At 44.8% G+C, this 26,092-nt stretch overlaps 1 protein-coding gene across 6 annotated transcripts in view; it reads right to left on the bottom strand.

Annotated features, from left to right (window-relative positions):
• Positions 1-2,477: 2,477 nt before the first annotated feature.
• ALDH18A1 (aldehyde dehydrogenase 18 family member A1) overlaps positions 2,478-26,092 on the bottom strand; it is a 102,548-nt gene continuing 78,933 nt past the window's right edge. For all 6 annotated transcript variants that reach the window (XM_054034593.1, XM_054034599.1, XM_054034597.1 and 3 more), the window contains 7 exons: positions 24,718-24,938; positions 13,490-13,627; positions 13,166-13,361; positions 12,890-13,011; positions 7,044-7,230; positions 6,606-6,701; positions 2,478-3,468 (listed from right to left, as the gene is read on the bottom strand). In XM_054034593.1, the coding sequence (XP_053890568.1) occupies positions 3,287-3,468; positions 6,606-6,701; positions 7,044-7,230; positions 12,890-13,011; positions 13,166-13,361; positions 13,490-13,627; positions 24,718-24,938 (1,142 nt within the window). In that variant the 3' untranslated portion in view covers positions 2,478-3,286. The remainder of the gene's footprint in view (positions 3,469-6,605; positions 6,702-7,043; positions 7,231-12,889; positions 13,012-13,165; positions 13,362-13,489; positions 13,628-24,717; positions 24,939-26,092) is intronic.

The raw sequence follows: 26,092 nt of genomic DNA, 5'->3' as shown, positions 1-26,092 counted from the left end.
TGGATTTGCCATTGTCTTAAGTGCCCCACTGAAATGGGACCTAAGGCCCCAGATGGCTAGGCACCATTCACACCTGTGTCTTAGAATCATAGAATATCAGGGTTGGAAGGGACCTCAAGAGGTCATCTAGTCCAACCCCCTGCTCCAAGCAGGACCAATTCCCAACTAAATCATCCCAGCCAGGGCTTTGTCAAGCCGGGCCATAAAAATCTCCAAGGAAGGAGACTCCACCACCTCCCTAGGTAACGCATTCCAGTGCTTCACCACCTTCCTAGTGAAATAGTGTTTCCTAATATCCAACCTGGACCGCCTCCACTGCAACTTGAGACCATTGCTCCTTGGTCTGTCATCTGCCACCACTGAGAACAGCCAAGCTCCATCCTCTTTGGAACCCCCCTTCAGGTAGTTGAAGGCTGCTATCAAATCCCCCCCTCATTCTTCTCTTCTGGAGACTAAACAATCCCAGTTCCCTCAGCCTCTCCTCATAAGTCATGTGCTCCAGACCCCTAATAATTTTTGTTGCCCTCTGCTGGACTCTTTCCAATTTTTCCACATCCTTCTTGTAGTGTGGGGCCCAAAACTGGACACAGTATTCTAGATGAGGCCTCACCAATGTCGAATAAAGGGGAACAATCACGTTCCTCGATCTGCTGGCAATGCCCCTACTTATACAGCCCAAAATGCCATTAGCCTTCTTGGCAACAAGAGCACACTGTTGACTCATATCCAGCTTCTCGTCCACTGTGACCCCTAGGTCCTTTTCTGCAGGACTGCTACCTAGCCATTCGGTCCCTAGTCTGTAGCAGTGCATGAGATTCTTCCGTCCTAAGTGCAGGACTCTGCACTTGTCCTTGTTGAACCTCATCAGGTTTTTTTTGGCCCAATCCTCTAATTTGTCTAGGTCCCTCTGTATCCGATCCCTACCCTCTAGTGTATCTACCACACCTCCTAGTTTAGTGTCATCTGCAAACTTGCTGAGAGTGCAGTCCACACCATCCTCCAGATCATTAATAAAGATATTAAACAAAACCAGCCCCAGGACCGACCCTTGGGGCACTCGCTTGAAACCGGCTGCCAACCAGACATGGAGCCATTGATCACTACCCGTGGAGCCCGACGATCTAGCCAGCTTTCTATCCACCTTACAGTCCATTCATCCAGCCCATACTTCTTTAACTTGGCGGCAAGAATACTGTGGGAGACCGTATCAAAAGCTTTGCTAAAGTCAAGGAATAACACATCCACTGCTTTCCCCTCATCCACAGAGCCAGTTATCTCATCATAGAAGGCAATTAGGTTAGTCAGGCACGACTTCCCCTTGGTGAATCCATGCTGACTGTTCCTGAGCACTTTCCTCTCCTCTAAGTGTTTCAGAATTAATTCCTGGTTGGGGCAGCAGATAGATGACTCAGTCCCCCTGAGGAGGGAGTCCCCGACCACCCCCACCCTCCTCCTCCTCTTGGGAGTGGTGGTTGTCATCCCTAGGACAGTGCATCTTTTGCCTTCCAATCGGTGGAGTCTCCTTCTGCTCCCTTCCCTCAGATGGGTCATCTAGTCCACTCTTCACATTAGTACCTGTAGAGAGAACATGGAAACGATTGCTCACCCGTATCTCCATTGCTGGTGCATGGACGCTCCTCTTTCTCCTTCTGGACGTCACATGCTGCCAAACCTCTTCACAATCCTTCTGTCTCTGCTGTACCTGCTCTGAATCTTCAGAACATTGTGGCCGTAGAAGCCTCTCCTGACGTCTGTCCAGGAAATCTTCATTTTCCCTTATGCAACGCAGAGTTGATACTCGTTTCTCCAGCCCTCGAACCTTCTCTTCCAATATGGAGACCAGCTTGCACTTTGTACAGACAAAGTCGCTTCTGTCCTGTGGAAGAAAGACAAACATGGCACAACCTGTGCAGGTTACAGCAGCTGATCGCTCACCTTCCATATCACCATCCTCTTAAGAGCTTCCTCAACTGTTGCAGGAAAACTCAGAGAAACCTGCAGATGAAAGCTTCAGTGAGCTCTCCCCAAGCGAACTCCCAGGCAAACTCCCTCTCTTAGCCTCTGCTGTTCGCCGCTCAGCTGGTCTTAGCCTGCCCCAAGAGCAAACAGTTCCTTTTCACCCACTAGGTAACAATGCAGCAGATAGGGGAAACCGAGGCACACATAGGAATCATAAAAATATTACAAAAAATTCCCACTTTGTCACAGATGAGGTTCCTAAAAAGAAGTCTAAATTTAAAAATAACAGATGCATCTGCAGTTTGGAATTGAAGTACATCAGCCCTTAACCACTCAGCAGAATTACCCTGTATTAAATATACTGGTTTTTTTTGTGTGTGAAAATATTAGCAAAATACATGAGTGAAAAGTTTAATCATGGGACCAACAGCCTCCATATATTTGGCATCCTTAATTAGGGGAACTTGCCCAAGAGAATTACAATTTTATATCAAGCAATCCACACATTAAGATCCAAAACCATTTTGCATTAACTTTATTTTGAAAAACAAGGACATTAAAATATTGTTTCCATTCTTTTTTGGAGGTGATTACGTTTCATATAAAATCCAAGAGCAAAAATATTTGTTACAAATATTCATAAAAGGGTAATGAAATCGACCTAATATACAACTAGGAAATCTATCTATATTAGTCAGCAATTAAAAGAAATCAGAGATTAAAAAGGATCTCTTGGTCAAAACATTGCTATACATTTGGAATATTCGTTCAGTTGTGTTATTTAACATTTAAATACAGACAAAATAATTGTTACAGCACTTCTGAATTTTCGAAAGCTGCCAAGATCCTAAGTCTTAAAGACAAGTTCAGAAATGCCATATCTTCTCTCTGAATTGAAGAGTTACAGAAAAGGAAAGAGATGTTTTAAACCAACGGGAAGGCATTAAGAAGAACAAATGGCTCCAACCCCTAAAACCAAGCACACACATACTGTACCACACAGAGCAAGGAAAGGAAAGAAGGCAGAGGAGAGGCTTTGAGTCCGTTCTACGGTTTGAGAGAGCAGGACTGTGGTATCAGGGTACCCTATCTGCAACAGCTGCATTTGTTGCTACACAAGGAAACAGTGAGCGGGAGCAAGAACTCTCAGGCACAGATATGATCAGTTTGTCTTAATTTTACTGCAGTGACCAAGAAAAACCTGGAGGAGCCAAAGTGTGGAGACAATGTGTCCAAAGGTGAAGTACAATATCTTCCACAGAGAGAGCTCTGAAGCCTGAACATCCTCAGTAAACATTTCACACTCATGTGCTCTCCTCAGATGCTCTCAGTTGGTGTTTCTCTGAGGGAGAGGAAGGGTCTCATGAAGAAATTTCATACTCCCATGCTCCGAGAAGTCAGAAACAACATGATTCTCCCCTTTCAGCAGCCACTTTGTAGTTAATAGCCCCTCAATTCCCACTGGCCCACGGGCATGGATACGAGAAGTACTGATTCCAACCTCTGCACCTGCAACCAAGAGGGAGGTTTAGACACAAAATGATAAAAGGGAGTTTTGTGCACAGTTAGCTCTTTGGTGGGAGCATTTTCTGCCTTCAGTTCTGTAATTTACTTTCTTGTAAGAGGGAAAGAGAAAAGCCATTAGCTTGTCTTTCCCATTCCATTTTTGCAGGGTCCAGAGCAGTATTGTTTGATTTATATTTTAGAAATTAAAGTAGTATTACGCTGCAGACATGTGTATTTTTATTCTTCTTCCTGCCATCACCATCACAAAAGTATCTTTTCTTTAACATTGTTCCTATGGCTCTTGTCACATTTCATTTTTCAAAAAATGTTGAGTCCATAAATAGATCCCAATCTGGCATCTTAATTAAAAAACAAAAGAAAAGAAAAATCCTAACTTCCTAAAACTGAGACTGAGTTTGTGTTTTAGTGTCTCTTCCCTTCATGCTCTAGGGCAGGGTCTGCCAGGACATGAAGCAATGATATTTATACCATGAAGCAGCAGCTGTGGCCAGGCAGTGTTCCAGTTCTCAGAGTCAGAGCAGCTACAGAGGCAATCTCCTGCAGTTGTGCTCCAAACAAGAGTGCTTCCTCCACTCTTTCTCTGCAAGTCCCAGAAGCCTGGGGAGAGGAGGCTGGTGCTGCTGCTTCTTTAAGCACAAGAGCAGTCATGCAGTTCCTCTACAGCACTGCCTTCTCTCTCCCCCTCACTTCAGTTCTGACATTTTAGTAGCCAGTAGCACTGCCTGCTGAAGTATGTTGGGATGGTAAGACATTTATTCATTTCTAGTTCTACCAACAGGATGGATAAAAACTGTTTTAAAAATAAGAATTTGATTTAAATAGGTTTATTTTTTAAAAGTATTTAAAATTAAATTTAAAATTATGACAACCTGTGGTAAGCAAAAATGTACTATAATCTAGTAAAATAATTTAAGTTAAATTAAGATAATATTCAAGCAGTACATGCTGGCTGCAGAAGTTTTAAAGAAAGTCAAACCACTGAACTAGTGGAAGTCATTGGCTAAGTACCTGGTGCCAGAGTTTGTTGCAGTGCTAAACCAGCTTTTGACAGCAGCAGCCTCTTCTGCAGATGCAGAAAGAATATTTTCTATATTTCAGTTATTTTACTGTGTCATGGCTACTTATTTCAAAGTTGAAAAACTAATTGGGAGTTGAAAAAGCAAGAAACCTTGTTTTCTTCTTCCAATCTATGAATAAAGAATGAGTTCTGAGAAGATGAGATTGACTATTTCTAAAATTTTCAATGACTTGGTGACTAGAAACAATCAGTTCTAATCACTAACTACAGATAATACTTGCTTTAATAAATGAGTTAGTTTTAAATACGAAACATGTTTTGATCATTTTTTCATCTGATTCAGCACATTTAAGGTTGCTTTATTAAATAAACCAATTTTAAAATGCGTTTTTTGTGCATTTTAATTGATTCCAATTTCCATATAAATGGAGTATGACAAATCATGAAAAATCATTCAGATTTGAAATCAACTGATCCTAGCAATCCTTGAGAAAGTGGCCAGTGAAACCATCTTGGAACTGAAACGAAGAAGAATGCAAAAAAATTGTGATTTTAGGACATGTTCTCTCTTGAATCATAGAACTGGAAGGGACCTCAAGAGGTCATCTAGTCCAGTCCCCTGCACTCATGGCAGGACTAAGTATTATCTAGACCATTCCTGACAGGTGTTTGTCTAACCTGCTCTTAAAAGTCTCCAATGATGGTCTGACACACTATCTCAGGTGAACACCCTGCACCCCCATGTTCAACCTTATATGATTGTGTGGTATCCAATGCAAAGTTTGTCATGTCCCATGTCTTCGGAAGGCTCATGATGCACTGAACATTGAAGTTATAGACAGTATCGAAAGCTTTACTAAAGTCAAGATATGCCACAGCTACTGCTTCCCCCCTATCCACAAGGCTTGTTACCCTGTCAAAGAAAGCTATCAGGCTGGTTTGACACGATTTATTTTTGACAAATCCATGCTGACTGTTACTTATCACCTTATTATCTTCTAGATTGTTTACAAACTGGTTGATTAATTATTTGCTCCATTATCTTTCCGGATACAGAAGTTAAGCTGACTGGTCTAATTTCCTGGGTTGTCCTTATTACCCTTCTTACAGATTGGCACTATATTTGCCCTTTTCCAGTCTTCTGGAATCTCTCCCGCCTTCTATGACTTTCAAAGATAAAATCGCTAATGCCTCAGATATCTCCTCAGTCAGCTCCTTGAGTATTCTAGGATGCATTTCATCAGGCCCTGGTGACTTGAAGACATCTAAATTTGTCCAAGTAATTTTTAACTTGTTCTTTCCCAATTTAGGCTCTTCAGATCCTACCTCATTTTCACTGGTATTCACTATGTTAGATGTCCAATCACCACCAACCTTCTTGGTGAAAACCGAAACAAAGTCATTAATCATCTCGGCCATTTCCACATTTTCAGTTATTATTCCCCCCCCCCCCCCCCATTGAGTAAGAGGCCTACCCTGTCCTTGGTCTTCCTCTTGCTTCTAATGTATAATGTTTTCTTATTACCCTTTACGTCTCTAGCTAGTTTGATCTTGTTTTGTGCCTTGGCCTTTCTAATTTTGACCCTACATACTTGTGTTATTTGTTTAAAGTCATCCTTTGTAATTTGACCGAGTTTCCACTTTTTGTAGGGGTTTTTTTTTTTTTAGATTATTGAAGATCTTGGTTAAGCCAGGGTGTGTGTGCTATGTGTATGTCCTGTGCTCAGCGTCAATGGAGCATCAATTTTGTTTGCGGGGAATCTAAATGCTACTGTAAATTTAGCAACATTACATCTTTGTTCTTCAGTTAATCTGGATGGCATAGTATACTTTTTGATCCTGCCCCAGTTAATTCCATCCACCATACAGACTGTCTCCTAGTCCTATTGGGTGAAAGGTCTAAGTTTCTACTTTTACTATAGTACCTTCTGTAAAACCCTTTTCATTGGCAGGTAGGCAGCACTGTGATCAGAGAAGGGACAATCCCATCCTCCAGGATTCAGGCAGACATCCTCTATCATACTTAGGGAAAAAGAGTGAAAATCCCAAATTCAGATCCCCAGCTGCAAGCAGCACAAAATAATTCCACTCAACCCCTTACCAAGTCCAAACCGATATCCATCAGAGAATCGGGTGCTGGCATTCCAGAACACACAGGCACTATCCACATGCTGGAGAAAGAACTCTGCTGTTTTTTCTGAGGGAAAGAGAAAAATCTGAACAGACACAGATGGAACAAGGCACTCATATGAAATAATGGGTGCATTATGAAAACCTGAACAGATGTGATGCAATGTGAGATGTTGTTAACTGAGCAGCCATGACCAGAACAATGCTCACATGTCCCTCCACAGCACAGACATCAAACACAAAGATCTGCAAACAGGAGAATGAGGGACTAGGAGGAGGAGGAAATAAACTACAAAGTTCCCCACCCCTTGTAGGGAGAGCTACTATTGCAGGACAGGTAAAAGTATTTCACGCACCAGGTGTCTGAAAATTAGACTGAAGATTGAATAGAGCCATTCAGGTCACTAACCATTCTCTGTGATGATAACATCTGTGTGTGAACTTCCGTACTTGTGGATATGATCAATTGCCTCCTGGACACTGTCCACCACCTCAATGCAACACTCTAGATCCCCATATTCTGTGCGGAGAGATTTTACTTCTGAAGGGCTGAAAGTCAAATACGAGGCAAACTTGGGACCAGCATGAATCTTCACCTGCAAGAACAGAGGATCTGATAGTACTGATCTTTTGTTAAGTGTCTTCCAAGCAGAATGGCCACTTCTCAATCAGATTCTTACTGGAAGCAGTAAGCCAACTGCAGCATAAAGTTTTTAGCTTATCTGGACTCCTGAATGGAGTTTTACGTCATTAGCTGTAGGAGCAATTTCAGGGAACTTGATGGCTCAGGGAACTAGTTACAGGACATAGTCTGAGTCATGATGGATAGCCAACCGAACATCATCTCTCAGTATGGTGCTGTAGCTAAAAAGGGCTAAAACAATCCTTTGATGTATAAATAGAGGAATAACAAACAGGAATAGGGAGGCAGCATTACATCTAATATAGGATTGGTGAAATCACCACTGGGGGTACTATGCCCAATTCTGGTGTCCACATTTCAAAAAGGGATGTTGAAAAATTGGAGAACTCAGGCTTAATACGTTAATTATTGGTTGAAATTCTATGACTTGGTCTACATTACAAAGTTATGTAGATGCCATGCAACTTCTGTCGACGTAGTTGTGCAGCTGAGTCTATACTTTAATTTGTCTCCCACCGATGTAAGTGCCCCATTACACCACCTCCTTGAGCATCGCAGAGCTTCGGTCGACATACTTATGTCAATGCAGTGCGAATGTAGACACTGCATTACTTATGTCAACCCTATCTGTCCTCCAGTAGCTGTCCCACAATGCCCTACACCAATTGCTCTGGTCACCATTGTGAACTCCACTGCTCAGGGGTCATGGAGACCCCGTTAAAGCCCTGCAAATTTTTTAAATTCCTTTTCCTCATTGCCCAGCTTGGTAAGCACAACTAGCAGCTTTCCATTGTTGAGTGGAGCTGTTCAGCTTGGAGTAGACAGGATATACTGGATCTCCTGGGCTTGTGGGGGAGACGAGGCTGTGCAGGCACAGCTCTGAACCTGCTGTAGAAACTTTCATAGCTACAAGAAGATTGCTCAGGGATGCAGGACAAGGCCCAGGAGCAGAGCTGTGTGAAAGCCAAGGAACTGTGCCAGGCACACCAGAAGGCCAGGGAGGCCAACAATCAATTAATCTGGTACCAAACTGCAGACCTGCTGCTTTTACAAAGAGCTGCATGCCACACTCAGGGAGACTCCACCATCCACAGCACCATGGATACCTCTGAGCATCCCCAGACATGGGCCAATGCAGTGAACAGTATGAAGGAGGAGGACTTGAAAAAGGAGGAGTATGGAAGACAAGCAACTAAGGGATCCAGCTGTGCAGCATGCCAGGACATGTTTTTGACTTTATCACAGTCCAGCCACTTGAGCATGGGCAAGCCCAGTGAAGGGGAAGGAAACTCAGGTAAGTATGTAGATAAATTTTCAATTACAGGGATGGCAGCCTCAAAGTAGCAGGACATATCTTTTGTCTTTTCATTAATTTACTTGTGCTACAAGAGGCAGTGGTACAACCAAGAGAGGTTGCTATCTGCTTTTCATTGCCCTCTAGAGTGAGGTTGAGTGTCCATGTGGAACAGTTTGTTCATGTACACAGGGATGCCCCTTAATCTTCCTGAGAGATCTCAATGAAACTTTCATGGAGGTACTCTGCAATCCTCTGCCAAAGGTTCCTAGGGAAGGCTGCCTTATTTCTTCCTCTGCAGTAGAACACTTTCCCATGCCACCCATTGATAACTTCAGCAGACATCACTGCAGTACACAGGCTAGCAGCATACGGTGCCAGGTGGCTTTGGGATGCCAGCAGCAGCTGTGCTCTCTCTGCCTCTGTTACCCTCAGGAGCGAGATATCAGCTGAAGTCACCATTGTCTGTGGAGATTGGTGCCAGTGCTCAGTGCCATTGCCCTATGCTACTAGAACCATGCAACCAAGTAATTCCCTCTGCATTTCCCCAACCCCAGTGGGCCATACTCACCATGGCTGGTGCTGTGACAATGCTGTGCACAAGCAACCCAAACAGAAGTGAGACTGTAGTGCTGAAAATGTTAGGGGAGCAAGGGAAGTGAGTTCAGCATCTTAAATTTTGCTTTTTGTAGTGAATACACTGACAATGGTAAAACGCACAGATGTATCTTCAGCTGCTGCAATTGCAGCCTTCAGGGTCTCCCCCGCCACACCCATGGAATGCCTGAGCCAGATAAGGAGGAGAAAGAGGACGACTCAGGATGACATGTTAAATAAGATCCTGCAAACCAGGGCTGCATCAGACCATGAGCGCAGGATCTGGAGAATGAACACTGCAGACAGTCTTGGAGAAGGAATGAGTGGAGAGGAGAAAAGCCCAGGAGTCCTAGCAGAAAAAGGAGAGAGAGATGCATCGGGACATAACGGGGCTTCTCAGGCAGTAAACACAGATGCTGCAGACTCTGGTGGACCTGCAGATTCAGGCGTCCTGGACTTGCCTCCCTTTGCAGCCCATTGAGAAATCAATATCAGAACCTCCCTATACTCCCCCACCCCAACTTATAATATATGGAGATATACCTATCTCATACAGCTGGAAGGGACCCTGAAAGCTCATCGAGTCCAGCCCCCTGCCTTCACTAGCAGGACCACGTGGCATCAGGGTTCACTGCACTACCCCCACCGCTCCATTCTGGGACACATTAAAGACAATTACAGCATCACATACATCAATCGTGGCTTCCACAGGTCAGTGTATACGTAGCTGAAATGGACATAAGTTTTCTTTCCCCTTCCTAAGTTCTGTCTTCTGAATTTAAGATTTACATTTTTATTGTATTTGATTTAAAATCGCATGATAGGGTTTTTTCACTGATTTTGCTACAGAATAAAATTCTATTATTTGGAACATAGTTCATCTTTCTTAGTTCACAACATATGCTGCCGAATGCTCAGCAGTTCTGAAAGTGACCTATTGCCAGTTGTCACGGAGTCACAAGCCCGGTGCTCTGGAACTGCTCTGTATGAAGCCAGACAAAACTCTGGTGTAGCGTGCCTCCCCTCCAAGTTCCACTGTTGCCAGGGCATGAAGCCTTTTTGGCAATAGCCTTGCTGGGTCTGATCTCTGAGCATTCAGCACCCCTGTTCTCACTGCACTTCCCGCAATGGGTCCCCCTGGATGGTACACCTGGGGAAGCCAGAGGGGCCCTGCACCCCAGCTTTGCAGTCAGCAGTGACTCTCAGCCAGCATTGTAAAACAGAAGGGTTTATTAGTTGACAGGAACATAGCATAGAACAGAGCTTCTTAGCACAGAAAGCAGGACCATTCAGCAAAGTCCATCTTGCGGGGAGGAAACCCCAGAGCCTTGGGGTCCTGACCCTCCCCATCGTGTCTCAAAAGAGAGACTGCCCCGCTTCCAGTGGCCTGACCTCTAATACCCTCCTCTGGTCTTTATCTTGCTTCCTGGGTAAAATGTCACCTGATCACATCTCCCTTCTGGTTCTCAGGTTACGAAGGGGATCGGCCATTGTCTATGTGCATGCAGCTGGAGCAGCCTCACCTACTCCCGAGGGTCTCAGCAAAAAGTCACCCCCCCCCCTTATCCCCACCACCACCTAGGCATTGGTGTAATACACAGGGAAACTGAGTATTCATGCAAAACATTAAGGCTCATGTTATACATGACAAGGGGAAAAAACAGCTTTGTCACACCTGTTACTGCACAGTGTCACACAACTCACAGGACAATTAATAGGTGCACTGAATGTAATATCCCTACATGTACACCAATCACCACACGATTCTTACCAGGCCACAAAAGAGCAGGGCCAGGTAGAGTGCACTACAGCAGTGGTGGGCAACCTGCAGCCCGACAGGGGGCTGCAAGACAGTTTGTTTACATTGACCATCTGAAGGCATGGCTGCCTGCAGTTCCCAGTGGTGGCAATTCACTGTTCCCAGCCAATGGGAGCTCCGGGAAGGGGTGGCCAGCCCACGCTTCTGTCACTGTCAGTGCACTCTTATTTTGGCGTTCCTGAGCTGAAGGTCTGGGGCTAGCTTCGCATACAGATCCAGGAATGTGGCCTCGTACATCTGAAAGTTCTGCAGTCATTGCTCGTCATCCCAAACAAGCATTAAAATGCTATCCCACCAGTCAGTTCTTGTTTCCCGGGTCCAAAAGTGGTGCTCTACCTATTGCAGCTGCTCCCTAAATGCCACCAACAAGCTTGAATTGGTTCTTGCCATATCCCACAGCAATCTAGCCTCCAAAGAATCATGTTTTCCTCTCAGTCAGTTCTTCTTGCAGCTCTGCAAACACTACAGCATCGTGCACCCTGTGCTTGCAACATTCATGATAATAGTACAGAGCTGTGCAGGCTCTATGCTTCTGTCAGAGATGGCAGTCAGCAAGAAGGACCATGTGGGTTTGTGAAATTTTGAAAAAAAGTGCAAAAATTATAGGATATAGATAAGGTATGGGATGGAGACTCCATATCCCAGTCACACCTGCACGACTTGTTTCAGCCCCACCATGCATTGCCAAAACTTCCCAAGAGACAGCATGCTGAAGGATGGCAAGTTGCAGTGGGATACCTATCCATGGTGCACCATACTCTGCATCAATACAAGCAGTCCTGGTGAGTATGTGAACTACTGACACAAGGAGCCAAATATGCACATGCACAAGCGATGTATTAACTGTGGCAGCTGTATGACGTTATAACTTGAGTTGACAAAAGTTTATAGTGTTGACATGCCCTAAATCAGAAGTGTCCCTTCTTGTCTTAAAAGAAAATTCTAATAAGTATATGAAGAATTGCCAACATTGGTCACTGATTAGCTACACCGGACACATTATTGTGCACTACCAGGACAGGCATAGTTAACATTTAGACAGCTTTCTGTTTATTGTTTTCTTAATACGTACTTTGGAATTTGTTATCAGGACACATGGCTCAACTTCTCTTTAACTGTTTATTTCTTGCATTAATAATCACAGCCTGCACATTCTAGAAGCATAACATGTCATATCATGTAATGTTCACCAACACGCAAGGTCTAACTTGGGTGTAGAATCCTGCATTTCTCTGCAATCCACAGCATTTTAAAAATGCCCTTGTCCACAGACTTTTCTAGTAACACCTGCTGGAACTGCAGTACCAGTTTCAAATTCAGGAAATCATTTATGAGCTTTGCTCTGTTGCTTCTGCTGAGACACTAAAGGAGCAGGATGGGCAGGAGCAAAGACATACTGGCATATGGGGGTGGGGGTTAAATGAATGGGGAGCAGGTGCAAGAGGAAGGAATAGGAGAGTGATAGGAGAAATGGGTAAGGATCAGACACCAAAAGAATGGGTGCTGGCCTGGTGGGCTAGTAGCAGCATGTGGAGATGGTCAGGACCAATAGGGTCCCTTGCTCCTAATACCAGGAGATGCAGAGAAGGGAACATGCAGCCCAAGGGAAGGAATAGGATTTATGTTATTCGCAAGGGACCACCTAAGGCTCAGCAGCAGCATGAGTTCTGAAGAAACTACTTCCAGGGTCACCTCTATGCAGCACCTTGGGTGGCAGGGAGAAGCAAGGAGCCCCGATGCTCATATCTCCAGATAGGATGACATCTGTAATACCATCATTTGATTATAAGCCACTGGAGAGATGAGCTGCACATCACTGCTTTCAGACAGTCCCTCTGTCTGCCAAGCCAAATTACTAACCAAAAGTGATTCTCTTTACTAAGTGAGCTGTGTTTGACTAACCTGTTCCACTCTCAACATGTCGATGATCTGGTCAAACAAGGGTGTTCGCAGCAAGTCCCGGTGAATTAATAGCGTTTCCAGAGCATTACAGGCAGCAGGATATTCACACTTTGAATCTCTGACTGGGATTGAAGAATGGACAATTGGTTACATACCACTTCACATTAGAAAAGTGTTGAAAAGCACGTGAGCAGATACAGCTTTGTTGACCATATCATGCATTCCATATCAAACTCAGTCCAACTCATCAGAATGAAAAGGCATCTCTCATCTTACCTATTCTGGTGACCTTCTCTACACTGGCCTCTGTATCCACATATACATGGCAGATCCCTTCACTGTGCCCCATAACCGGGATTCCTTTAGCAGCTTTCTGGATATCCCTAACCAGCTGAGAAGAGCCACGTGGAATGATCAGGTCTATCAGTTTATCCAAATGGCAAAGATCTTCTACTTCCTCTCTGGTGTTCACCTGGAATAACCAAGCCAAGACACTATTATAGACTTTGAAGGACTTTGAGCATGGTATCACCCAGAAAGTGCTGTATGTGTAGTGCACACACGTGGTGACAAATCCTAGATTCATTTCTAGGCACTCACCAGCTGCACTGCATCCTTGACCCCATGGATGGAAAGTGCTTCTTGTGTTAGATGGTGAAGGATTTGATTACTATGTGCTGCCTCTTTCCCTCCTTTAAGTAATAAGCCATTTCCACTGGCAATGGCCAAGGCAGACACCTGTCAGAAAGGGAGAGAAGAGATTAGAACCCAGAATACATCTATTAATACAGACATAAGATTCACTATCTTCTCTCACTGGGGAACTGTTAGGCACCAAGTGCACACAGTTCCTTGGTTGAAAATGTAACATATTGCAGAAATAAGTCCATAATTTTCAAAATACTGTTGGCAAGGGGCCAAGTGCTGGTGGATATGTCAAGTGACATGAGAACTTTGGTATGAGGTATGGGATGAACTGGATAATTGTGTGGGCCATCTTCCTCAGGAAAACAAACTTAAGTGTGAGTTTGTTAAATGAATTGACTACTTTCCCTAACCTTCCATGGGATGTTAAGTGTTGAGCTTTTCAAAAGTGTTTGAGACTAAAGTGCATTATTGTGAAGGATTAGAGTTAACCCATGCTCCCCTAGAAAAGAATTAACTTAGTAAACTGCTACCTGAGAAAGTGCCTACTTCAGACAGGAATTAAAATATTCTTTGATACCTCAAAGATTACAAACAGAGACTGATCATCATGAATGAGTCTGAGAACTGACTAGGTGGCAACTAATGGTGTAGGTTCATGTGTCAATACTACTGCACTGGATTAGGTTCTTAAAGCAAGATTCTCAAATCCACTATGGCCACTTTGCTCTACTCATTCTGGACTGTGGTGGCCAATGAACAACTGCCCCGAGTGGGGAACATCATCTTCTGTGTGTTGCCTAAAATAAACAAGTTATCATAGACCTATAAATAGGAAGAAAGCAAAGAAAGAAGAAGTGGGACCGCTGAAGACTATAGCCGGAGAGGAGATTAAAGATAATCTAGGCATGGCGCAATATCTCAATGAATATTTTGCATCGGTGTTTAATGAGGCCAATGAAGGTATTAGGGATACTAGCACCGTTACAGAGGGGGATTCGGGATGGGGGATTACCGCATCCGAGGTAGAAACAAAACTAGAACGCCTTAATGGGACTAAGTCGGGTGGACCGGACGATCTTCATCCGAGAATATTGAAGGAATTGGCGCGGGAAATAGCAGGCCCATTAGCGACTATATTTAATGAATCTGTAAACTCGGGGGTAGTCCCGTTAGACTGGAGAATAGCCAATGTGGTTCCTATTTTCAAGAAAGGGAAAAAAAGTGACCCGGGTAACTATAGGCCTGTTAGTTTAACATCAGTAGTGTGCAAGGTGCTGGAGAAGATTCTGAAAGAGAAACTAGTTGAGGACCTTGAAGTTAATGGCAAATGCGATAAATTACAGCATGGTTTTACGAAGGGCAGATCGTGCCAAACGAATCTGATCTCCTTCTTTGAGAAAGTAACGGACTTATTAGATAAGGGAAATGCGGTGGACCTAATTTACCTGGATTTCAGTAAAGCGTTTGATACAGTACCCCATGAGGAACTATTGGTTAAAATGAAAAACATGGGGATCGATATGAAAATCCAGAGGTGGATAGGGAATTGGTTAATGGGGAGAATGCAGCGGGTCGTATTAAAGGGTGAATTGTCGGGTTGGAGGGAGGTTACTAGTGGAGTGCCTCAAGGTTCGGTTTTGGGACCCATCTTATTTAATCTATTTATAACTGACCTCGGGACAGATTGCAAGAGTGGGCTGATAAAGTTTGCGGATGATACGAAGGTGGGAGGAGTTGCAAACTCGGAGGAGGATAGGGATACTCTGCAGGGAGACTTGAATGAGCTTGTGAATTGGAGTATTAGAAATAGGATGAAATTTAATAGTAAAAAGTGTAAGGTTATGCACTTGGGGACGAATAATAACAATTTTAGTTACAAGATGGGGACGCATTGGTTAGAAGTAACGGAAGAGGAGAAGGACCTAGGGGTCCTTGTGGACCGCAGGATGACTATGAGTCGGCAATGTGACGTGGCGGTGAAAAAAGCCAATGCGGTCTTGGGATGTATTAGGCGAGGTATATCTAGTAGAGATAGGGAGGTCCTGCTTCCGTTGTATAAGGCGCTGGTGAGACCTCATTTGGAGTACTGTGTGCAGTTCTGGTCTCCAATGTTTAAAAAAGATGAACTCAAACTGGAACGGGTGCAGAGAAGGGCGACTAAGATGATCAGAGGAATGGAAAACCTGTCGTATGAAAAGAGATTAGAGGAGCTTGGGTTGTTTAGTCTGACAAAGCGAAGGCTGAGGGGGGATATGATTGCTATCTTTAAATATATCAGAGGGGTTAATACAAGGGAGGGAGAGGAATTATTCCAGTTTAGTACTAATGTGGACACGAGAACGAATGGATACAAACTGGCCGGGGGGAAGTTTAGGCTAGAAATTAGACGAAGGTTTCTGACCGTCAGAGGGGTGAAATATTGGAACGGCCTTCCGAGGGAAACGGTGGGGGCGACGGACCTGTCTGGTTTTAAGATTAAGTTGGATAAGTTTATGGAGGGAATGGTTTAATGATAAAACATAGTAGCCAAGGAAAACCAAGCAATGGTACATGAACAACATAATGGCCAACAAGGGTCAGGCTAGAGACTCTTGCCTATATGCTCGGGGTATTACTGATCGCCATATTTGGGGTCGGGAAGGAATTTTCCTCCAGGGTAGATTGGCTGAGCCTCTGGAGGTTTTTCGCCTTCCTCCGCAGCATGGGGCAGGGATCACTAGCAGGAGGGTCTCAGCCGATTGAAGTCACTAAAACACAGGACTGGGGACTTCAACGGTAGAGTACAGGGAAGGGTCTTGCGGCCTGCAGCATGCAGGGGGTCAGACCAGATGATCATAATGGTCCCTTCTGACCTTAATGTCTATGAGTCTATGAGTCTATGAGTCTATTAGATATAAATTACCCTATAAAAAAGAAACATACAACTAGATGTGCCTTGCACCACCATCACCACTTTGATTTTATTTTTCAGAGATTAAAGGCCAGAAGGTAGCATTAGAGCCTCTAATCTGACCTTTCATAAAACACAGGCCACAGAATTTCACCCAGTTACCCCTGTATTCAGCCCAGTAAATTGCTGAACTACAGCATATCTTCCAGAAAGGCAGTCAGTGTCTATCTGATGACACCAAGATATGGAGAATCCACCACTGCCCTTGGTAATTTGTTCCAACAGCTAGTCACTCTCACCAATAAATATCTGTCCCTTATTTCTAATTTCAATTTTTCTAACTTTAACTTTCAACCATTGTTTCTTATTGTGCCTTTCTTCACTAGTTTCATGTGGCCTTTAGTACCCAGTATTTTCTCTCAATGTAGGTACTGTACTTATACACTGTAACCAAGTCATTGCTGATCTTTCAAATATTGTATTCCTTCCCTCTCACCCTGCATCTCCACTTCGTCTTTAGATTGTAACCTTCTTTGGGGTAGGGAATGTGAAAGACTGTCTGCATAGTGCAGTGCCTAGCACATTCTGAAATATAAATAGACAGCATTTTAATAATTTGTACACAAAATGTCATATTCAAGTAATAGTAGGGTCACAATTTCAAACATTCAGAAGCGCAGAAATGAAAGTTATGGTTCTCACAGTAACATTAACTTTGCCCTCATTGTATAAACATGTAAAGTGTTATGGTTATTGTAAATGCAAATTTCTCCTGACTCTCTTTTGCAAGGGGAATACTCCAAAATCCATTTGCTAAAACCAGGACACTCAGTGTTTTCAGTCCTGGATGTAGCAAATAGATTTTGGAGTATTCCCCTTGCAAAAGAGAGTCAGGAGAAATTTGCATTACAGTGGGGACCAGCAGTACACTTGGACCTGAGTTCCTCAGGGGTTCCATAACTCTCCCTCCATCTTCCATAGGGCAATGGCAGAAACAGTAGCACGAGTGACTTTGGAGGGGGATTCGATGATATTGCAGTATGTCAATGACTTGCTAATCGCCAGGTCAAATGAGAGGGACCACTTAAAAACCCTAAACAGACTGTTTATATATCTTCCTGAGGCTGGATTTAAATTAAGCGCGAAGAAAGCTCAGTCACAACAGCCAAAGGTCCTGTATTTAGGGCGTGAGATAGCGCAGGGAGTAAAGGCACTCACAATAGACAGAAAGCAGGCAATTCGAGGGTTAAAAAGACCACGGACAGTTAAGGAAGTCCAGAAAGTGCTGGGACTCCTTAATTATTGTAGGACATATATACCAGAGTACTCAGAGATAGTGGAACAGATTCAAAACCTTACCAGAGTGGGGAAAACCTGCAAATGAGTCAGTAATATGGGGCACAAAACAAGAGGAGGCATTAATAAAAATAAAGCAAGCTCTAGCCTCCACCCCTAGCTTGTGCTTACCCGATATGGGAAAGCTGTTCCACCTTTACTGTAATCACAGTAAGACATGTCTGCCTTATGACCCCCTGTATCACAAGGGCTACCGGTATACCCTCACAGGTATGCTGGTATTACATACCTCCCACACACTCATTGACCTCCTTAATACCGGGCGGCTAAAATCCGTAACAGATGCCCGCAGGAGTCAGTGGGAATCAACCCTATGCATGCAAAACCCTAATTTCTCCATAGTTAGGGACAAAGGAATAAATGTAGCTGAATACCTGAACATAGATGGAGAGGTACACGAATGTCTCATAGCTAAGGGAGAGGAAGTGTTGGGAAGAGTTAAGGAAGAGCCACTAGAGAATCCAGACATAATTTTGTATGTAGATGGGTCAAGGAAGTATGAAAATGGAGTGCCATATACAGGATGGGCAGTGGTAATCAGTGATGGAACAGTAATAGTGTCAGGTCAGCTGGATGGTTCAAAATCAGCTCAAGAAGCAGAGCTGACAGCCCTCACTGAAGCTTTAAGAGTGGGAGAGGGCAAAAGGTTCACAGTATACACAGACAGCAGATACGCATTCGGAGTAGTGCATGACTACATGGACATGTGGTCACACAGGGGTTTTTGTAACAACAACCGGCAAGCCCATTAATAATATGGATGCAGTTCAAAGACTAACGGAAGCTGTCAAACTACCATCAGAACTGGCAGTAGTAAAAATAAAAGCACATCATAAAATCTCAAGTAAGGAACAAAAAGGAAACTACTGGGCAGATTAATGCGCTAAAGAGGCTGCATAGGCAAACCCTGTCAGGGTTTGTGCAGCTGCAGTGTCCGAGGAGGAAGTGGATTTGAAAAAGGTACATGCAACCATAAGCCCAGAAGAGAAAAGTAAATTAGAAGAACAAGGCTGTGTGTACAGAAATCACCTCTGGTGCGGGCCAGGGGGAGAGGAGCTGGTAACTCCTGAGTGCATACAGGCTCTGCTGCTCCATGCCATCCACTCCCCAGCCCATCTGGGATGGAGACAAATGAGGGCTGCCCTGGAGCACTGGAGGTGGCCAGCCATGAAAAAAAGATGCCTTACAATGTCTCAAAAGATGTGTAACATGTGCACAAGTGAACGTGGGTAGAAGGTAGAAAGTACCCCTGAACCACCAACTGCGGCCAGAGGGACTGTGGCAGAATCTGCAAATTGATTTTACTGGGTCTTTGCCACAAAGCGGGGGGTATACGTACATTCTGGTAATTACTGACACTTTCACTCGATGCATAGAGGCATTCCCCACCAAAAACTGTACTGCCACAACAGTGACTCGAATCCTAGCAAAGGAGATAATACCCAGGTAGGGTCTGCCGCTGTCAATAGACTCGGACCAAGGAACTCACTTTATGGGGCGTGTAATGAAAGAGGCATGTAAGGCATTAGGAATAAAGCAAAGGTTCCATATACCGTACCACCCTGAAAGCTCAGGGATGGTGGAAAGGATGAATAGAACAATGAAAGCAGCCTTAACAAAGGCAGTTCGGACACAGGAGATGGATGGGCACACATGCTGTCTGCTGTTCTCTATCGAATCAGAGGCAGCCCAAACAGGCTGACTCAGCTAACACCCTTTGAACTAATGACAGGAAGAGCAATGAGAATGCCTAGTGATGAGTCCTGCCTGCAGGAGGGTCAGGGCCCTTCGCAGACAGGTTGCAGAACTACCTTAAGGTATTGGACAGTGAATTAAAAGACCTATACAACCAAGTAAAAGAAAATCAAATCCAGCTGGATGATGATAGCAGTCTGAACAAACCTGCATTTAAAGTTGAGGATTTGGAAATGTGCCGTATTTATCCAAAGGTTAAAGGAATCCTGAAACCATGGTGGCAAGGCCCCATGCAGGTCCTTTTGACTACTAATACATGTGCAAAGGTTGAGAGAAAGATGGGAACGTTTTGGAGGCACCAAAATCAGTTAAAACTGTTTGAACCAGCGCCTGCCAATACTAACAATGTCTTCACAGGTGTCTCCACAGGTAAACAAGAGGAAGGACTGAAGGGTGACCATGAGGAGATTCTTGCTGTGACTCCTGCTGCCCCTGTGGTGCATGAGGAAGGACGCAAGTAGTGTGCCGTGTGAAAGGGAGGACTGGGAATGGGTCACTAACTCCCCTCCTCCAGGTTTGCTTCGCTTTAACTGCCACACTAAAGAAATGCTTTGCTCTTGCAGAACACGCGCAATAACCAACAAACAGGTCTGGCCAGAGGTAAAGGTGGCACTATGGTTAGGACATGAGCACACAGTAGAACCTAAGAAGGTTCAAATAAAATCAAACACTGATGTTTATAACAATAGGGAGACTAGTAACATCAAAATTTTGACAGGTTTCAGAGTAGCAGCCGTGTTAGTCTGTATCCGCAAAAAGAACAGGAGTACTTGTGGCACCTTAGAGACTAACCAATTTATTTGAGCATAAGCTTTCGTGGGCTACAGCCCACTTCATCGGATGCATAGAATGGAACATATAGTAAGGAGATATATATTGTGACAAAGTTCCTCCTCTATCTTGGTGGGTCCTGCGCTTATTGGCGGATTTTCTTGCCTCAGAGATTCACCATGTGGGTTGGGGAACAGCCCAGAGACCTTCCCCTCTGGAAGAACCCACAGTCCAGGTCAATTGGGAGGTTTGGGGGGAACCCGGGCCCGCCCTCTACTCCGGGTTCCAGCCCAGGGCCCTGTGGACTGCAGCGGTCTATAGTGCCTCCTGTAACAGCTGCATGACAGCTACAACTCCCTGGGCTACTTCCCCATGGCCTCCTCCAAACACCTTCCTTAGTCTCACCACAGGACCTTCTTCCTGGTGTCTGATAACGCTTGTGCTCCTCAGTCCTCCAGCAGCACACCCTCTCACTCTCCGCTCCTTGCGCCTCTTGCTCCCAGCTCCTCACACTCACACCACAAACTGAAGTGAGCTCCTTTTAAAACCCAGGTGCCCTGATTAGCCTGCCTTAATTGATTCTAGCAGCTTCTTCTTAATTGACTCCAGGTGTCCTAATTAGCCTGCCTGCCTTAACTAGTTCTAGCAGGTTCCTGGTTACTCTAGTGCAGCCCCTGCTCTGGTCACTCAGGGAACAGAAAACTACTCATCCAGTAACCAGTATATTTGCCCTCTACCAGACTCCTGTACCCCACTGGTCTGGGTCTGTCACAATATACACATACAGAGAACATGAAAAGTTGGGAGATGCCCTACCAACTCTAAGACATCAGGAATCATAACATTCAAAAACCAGTAGGAGAACACTTCAACCTCTCTGGTCACTCAATAACAGACTTAAAGATGGCAATCTTGCAACAGAAAAGCTTCAAAAACAGACTCCAACGAGAAACTGCTGAACTTGAATTAATATGCAAACTAGATACCATCAATTTAGGCTTGAATAGAGACTGGGAATGGCTGAGCCATTACACACATTGAATCTATTTCCCCATGTTAAGTATTCTCACACCTTGTCAAACTGTCTGAAATGGGCCATCTTGATTATCACTACAAAAGTTTTTTTTCTCCTGCTGATAATTGCTCATCTTAATTAATTAGCCTCTTAGAGTTGGTAGGGCAACTCCCACCTTTTCGTGTTCTCTCTCTCTCTCTCTCTCCTTACTATATGTTCCATTCTATGCATTTGATGAAGTGGGCTGTAGCCCACGAAAGCTTATGCTCAAATAAATTGGTTAGTCTCTAAGGTGCCACAAGTACTCTTCAAAAAGCAACAGAGGGTCCTGTGGCACCTTTAAGACAGAAGTATTGGGAGCATAAGCTTTCGTGGGTAAGAATGTAGCGTAGGTAGAGAAGGGGCGTGAGTGGACGAGAGCTGAGGAAGCGTTGTTCCAGGTCAGCCATAAAAATGTTGGCATATTGTGGGGCCATGCGGGTGCCCATAGCGGTACCACTGGTCTGGAGGTATATATTGTCACCTCCAGACCAGTCACTACGAAAGAGGATAAATGGACACAAGTCAGATATCAGGAATGGCAATATAAAAAACCTGTAGGAGAACACTTCAACCTCCCTGGCCACACAATAGCAGATGTAAAGGTAGCCATCTTACAGCAAAAAAACTTCAGGACCAGACTCCAAAGAGAAACTGCTGAGCTCCAGTTCATTTGCAAATTTGACACCATCAGATCAGGATTAAACAAAGACTGTGAATGGCTATCCAACTACAGAAGCAGTTTCTCCTCCCTTGGTGCTCACACCTCAACTGCTAGCAGAGCACCTCACCCTCCCTGATTGAACCAACCTCGTTATCTCCATACTGACTTATACCTGCCTCTGGAAATTTCCATTACTTGCATCTGAAGAAGTGAGGTTCTTACCCACGAAAGCTTATGCTCCCAATACTTCTGTTAGTCTTAAAGGTGCCACAGGACCCTCTGTTGCTTTTTACAGATTCAGACTAACACGGCCACCCCTCTGATACTTGACAAGTACTCTGGTTCTTATCACAATTTTGGTAACAGCTGACTGCCCAGTTATTTGCTGGTGTCAAGTGCCAGAGATTATGGAATTTTATGGGAGCATCTGGAGGGAATCATGGAGTTGCATGAGCCCCCCCTTCGAGACGGCAGATACTCTCAAACCATGTTGTGGGCCTCTCAGAGGGACAGTGTCCACAATTAATGCAACCAGTGTCCAAATTACCTTTACAGGGGGACAGCTGTGTACTACTAGTGAAGGGGAATATAAGTGTGACGAACTGAGACTGTTCTTACTGTGATCTTTGAATGCTCACAGGGGAGTGTGGCTAGGATAGTCTGCATTGGGGGATGGGAGACTGCCCAAAGGAGAATACCTGAGCATGTAACATGAGAACCCAGGAAGGGGTTGGAGGCCAGGTGACACCTTGGCCCCGGGATACTGAACAAAGGCTTTGGGAGGGGTTGCTGAAGGCAGAGTTTCGGGAGCTGGCTAGGGACATAGCTGGGAGGCAGACGGGGCTCTGACCTCCCAGGGGGGCTAGGGTTCCCGGGGACCCCAAGATGGACCTAACTGAGGGGGTCCTGTTGTGTGGGCCTGCAAGACCTGTATTCCTGTCGTCTAAATAAACCTTCTGCTTTACTGGCTGGCTGAGAGTCATGGTGGATCGCAGGAAGACGGGGGTGCAGGGCCCTGAGTCCCCCAATACTCCGTGACAATAAGGTCCTGGGCTATCCCTCATTTAAACACAATTACATGGCATACTGCCACGATTTTTGGACAGTGTAAGGTAAATTATTAGGATACTGTGTCCAGTTCTGGACTCTACACTTTAAAAAAGGGTATGGAAAAACTGGAAAGAGATCAGAAGAGAGCTACACCAATGATTAGAGGTCTAGAAAGCCTGTCTTGCAATGAAAGATTTAGGAAACAACCTATTCAGCTTATCCAAGAAAAGCTTAAGAGGAGATTTGACCTTGGTCTCTTAGTAATTCCATGGTAGATTTCTGATGGTAGAGGACTCAAATATAGCAGCCAAAAGCACAACCCTTGAGGGTTAACATGAATTTTCAAAGATAATGGCCAATAGGTCTGCAATCACATCAGCCAACTCCCTCAGCACCCTTGGATGCATTAGATCTAGACCCATGTCCTCTTTAAAACAGCCCTCAACACATCTGAAGACTTATCAGGTCGCCTCTCAGTCTACTTAAGACTAAACATGACCAGATTTTTTAACCTTTCATCACAGTCAGGTTTCTTAACACTTTTGTAATTTTTGTTGCTTTCCTTTGGACCTGTCTCCAATTTGCCCAAATATTTCTTAAACTGTGGCAACCAAAAATGGACAATACTCCTCCTGGGGCCTCATCAGTGCCAAGCAGAGTGGAACTATTACCTCCTGTGCCTCACACACACACACAACACTCATGTTAATAAGCCCCAGAATGATATTAGCTTTTTTTGCAACTGCATCACACGGTTGGCTCATTCAGTGATCCACTGTATCTCCCAGATCCTTTTTGTTGTACTACTCCCTAGCCAGTTATTCCCCATTTTTCTCTCTTATGTCAAGCACTTTGCATTTGTCTTTATTGAATTACATCTTGTTGATAAATTAGAGAATTGGTCTGAAATAAAGTCTTTTGAATTCTAATCCTGACTTCCAAAGTGCATGCAACCCCTTCCAGCTTGGTTATCATCCACAGCTTTTATAAGCATGCTCTCTACTCCATTACTGAATTAATTAATGAAAATACTGAATAGTATCTGACCCAGGACAGACCCCTATGAGATCCCACTAGATACACCTTCTGAGTTTGACAGATGTCTAAGGCTAGTAGCAAGTAGTTAGAAGAACATTAAATACTGGTATTAAATAGTGCTCAGAGGCCTCAACTAGGACTACGCCCCATTGTGCTCAGTAAGCATATATGAATAAGAGGTCCCTACATAGACGGGCTTGCAACCTGAGAAAACACGTGACATGGGGAGAAGGAATGTACATTCAAATAGGTACAATTATTGAAAACATTTACAATTTATTAAGAAGTGAAAAAACTCTCCCATCTGCCTATTAACCCACCACAAACTGGCTGATTTCTTCTGAACAATGCAGAAGTGGGTCCTGAGGAGAGATCTGATGGAGAGGGTAGTATGCCAATAAAATCCAGTTTAAGGGAACCCCTTGCTTTGGAAATTAAGAACTGAATGCTGGTTCACTCACCACCCCACCAATCAGAATATTTCTCTTTTTGTTGCCTCTGACAGCAGGGGACTACACTCGATGACCCAAGAGGTCACTTCCACTCCTATGTTACCGAAGGACATCTCAAACAAAAACGTTTTATTTCCCCTCATCATGTACCTGTGGGAGGCAGTCAGGGCGGGATTCGAAGATCACCAGCAGGACCCCAATAGGCACAGTCACCTGTTCCAGCTCTAAGTCTTTTGCTATTCGTGTTCTGCGAATGACACGGCCTACACTCTCCTGGGAGGATGCTGCGATCTGACGAAGTCCTATGGCCAAGCTATTCAGCTTTGATGTAGACAGACTCAGTCGCTTCATCAAAGGAAGTGCCAATCTCCCTGAAATAAGAGATGATTAAGTCATGCTGGAGATACTTAACAGCTGCTTGAGATTAGATATCCAGGCTCCCTCCACCTCCTTACATCTGCCTAAGAAATTATACAGGCACTTTTCCACTCAAAAAGATATGACCTGAGATGAACTATATAGGCCATCAGCTTCCACCAGCCACAGAAAAGCTGCCTGGATCAGACAAGTAAAGCCATTCACATCACCTCATGCATGTTTAACTGGAGCCAGATCAGCAGAAAAGCTGACTAGTCAGACACTATCCCCTTCGAATGAGGCATACCTGCTGATCTTCTACTTAAGAGCAGCCATATTGGGTCCGACCAATGATCCATCTAGTCCAGTATCCTGTCCTCTGACAATGGCCAGGGCCATCTCTACTCATACACAAAGTACGCAGCTGCGCAGGGCACCAGGAAATTTGCCCCAAATTTCCTGATGTCCTACGCAGCTGCATGCTGCTCCAGCCCCTGCTCCGCCTCTTCTCCATGGCCCCAGCCCCTGCTCTGCCCCAGTCCTGCTTCTTCCCACTCCTGCTCCTCCACAGCCCCACACCCACTCCACTCCTTCCCAAAAGCCCCCGCCCCTGCTCCGCCTCTTCCTGTCCCTGCTCTGCCCCAGTCCCGCCCCCACTCCCCTGAGAACTGCAGCAGGGTTGGGCCTGCACTCACTGACGGCAGGAAGTGCAGTGACCCAAACCCAGCCGTGCCACCAGTGAATGCTGGGGGGCGGTTCCTCCCACCCCCTAAGCCAGCCCCTCCCCCTGACAGAGGCCTGGGGCCCCATGCCTCTCCCTGGGGCGGGGGCTGCATAGGGCCCCAGAATAGCTAGGGACGGCCCTGACAATGGCCAATGCCAGGTGTTCCAGAAGGAATGAACAGAACAGGCAATCATTGAGTGATCACGCCCTGCTTCTGGCAGCCAGAGGCTAGGGACAACCAGAGCATGGGGTTGCATTCCTGGCCATCTTGGGTAATAGCCATTTATGGACCTATCCTCCATGAACCTATCTAATTCTTTTTTTGAACCATTATAGTTTTGACCTTCACCACATTCCTGGCAATGAATTCCACAGGTTGACTGCACATTGGGGGAAGAAGTACTTCCTTTTGTTTGTTTTAATCCTGCTGCCTGTTAATTTCAT

The sequence above is a fragment of the Malaclemys terrapin genome, chromosome 7, assembly GCF_027887155.1.
Source record: "Malaclemys terrapin pileata isolate rMalTer1 chromosome 7, rMalTer1.hap1, whole genome shotgun sequence".
Classification (NCBI taxonomy): Eukaryota; Metazoa; Chordata; order Testudines; family Emydidae; genus Malaclemys; species Malaclemys terrapin.
The sequence above is the reverse complement of the archived record's forward strand: the minus strand, read 5'-3'. Positions and strand labels throughout refer to the sequence as shown.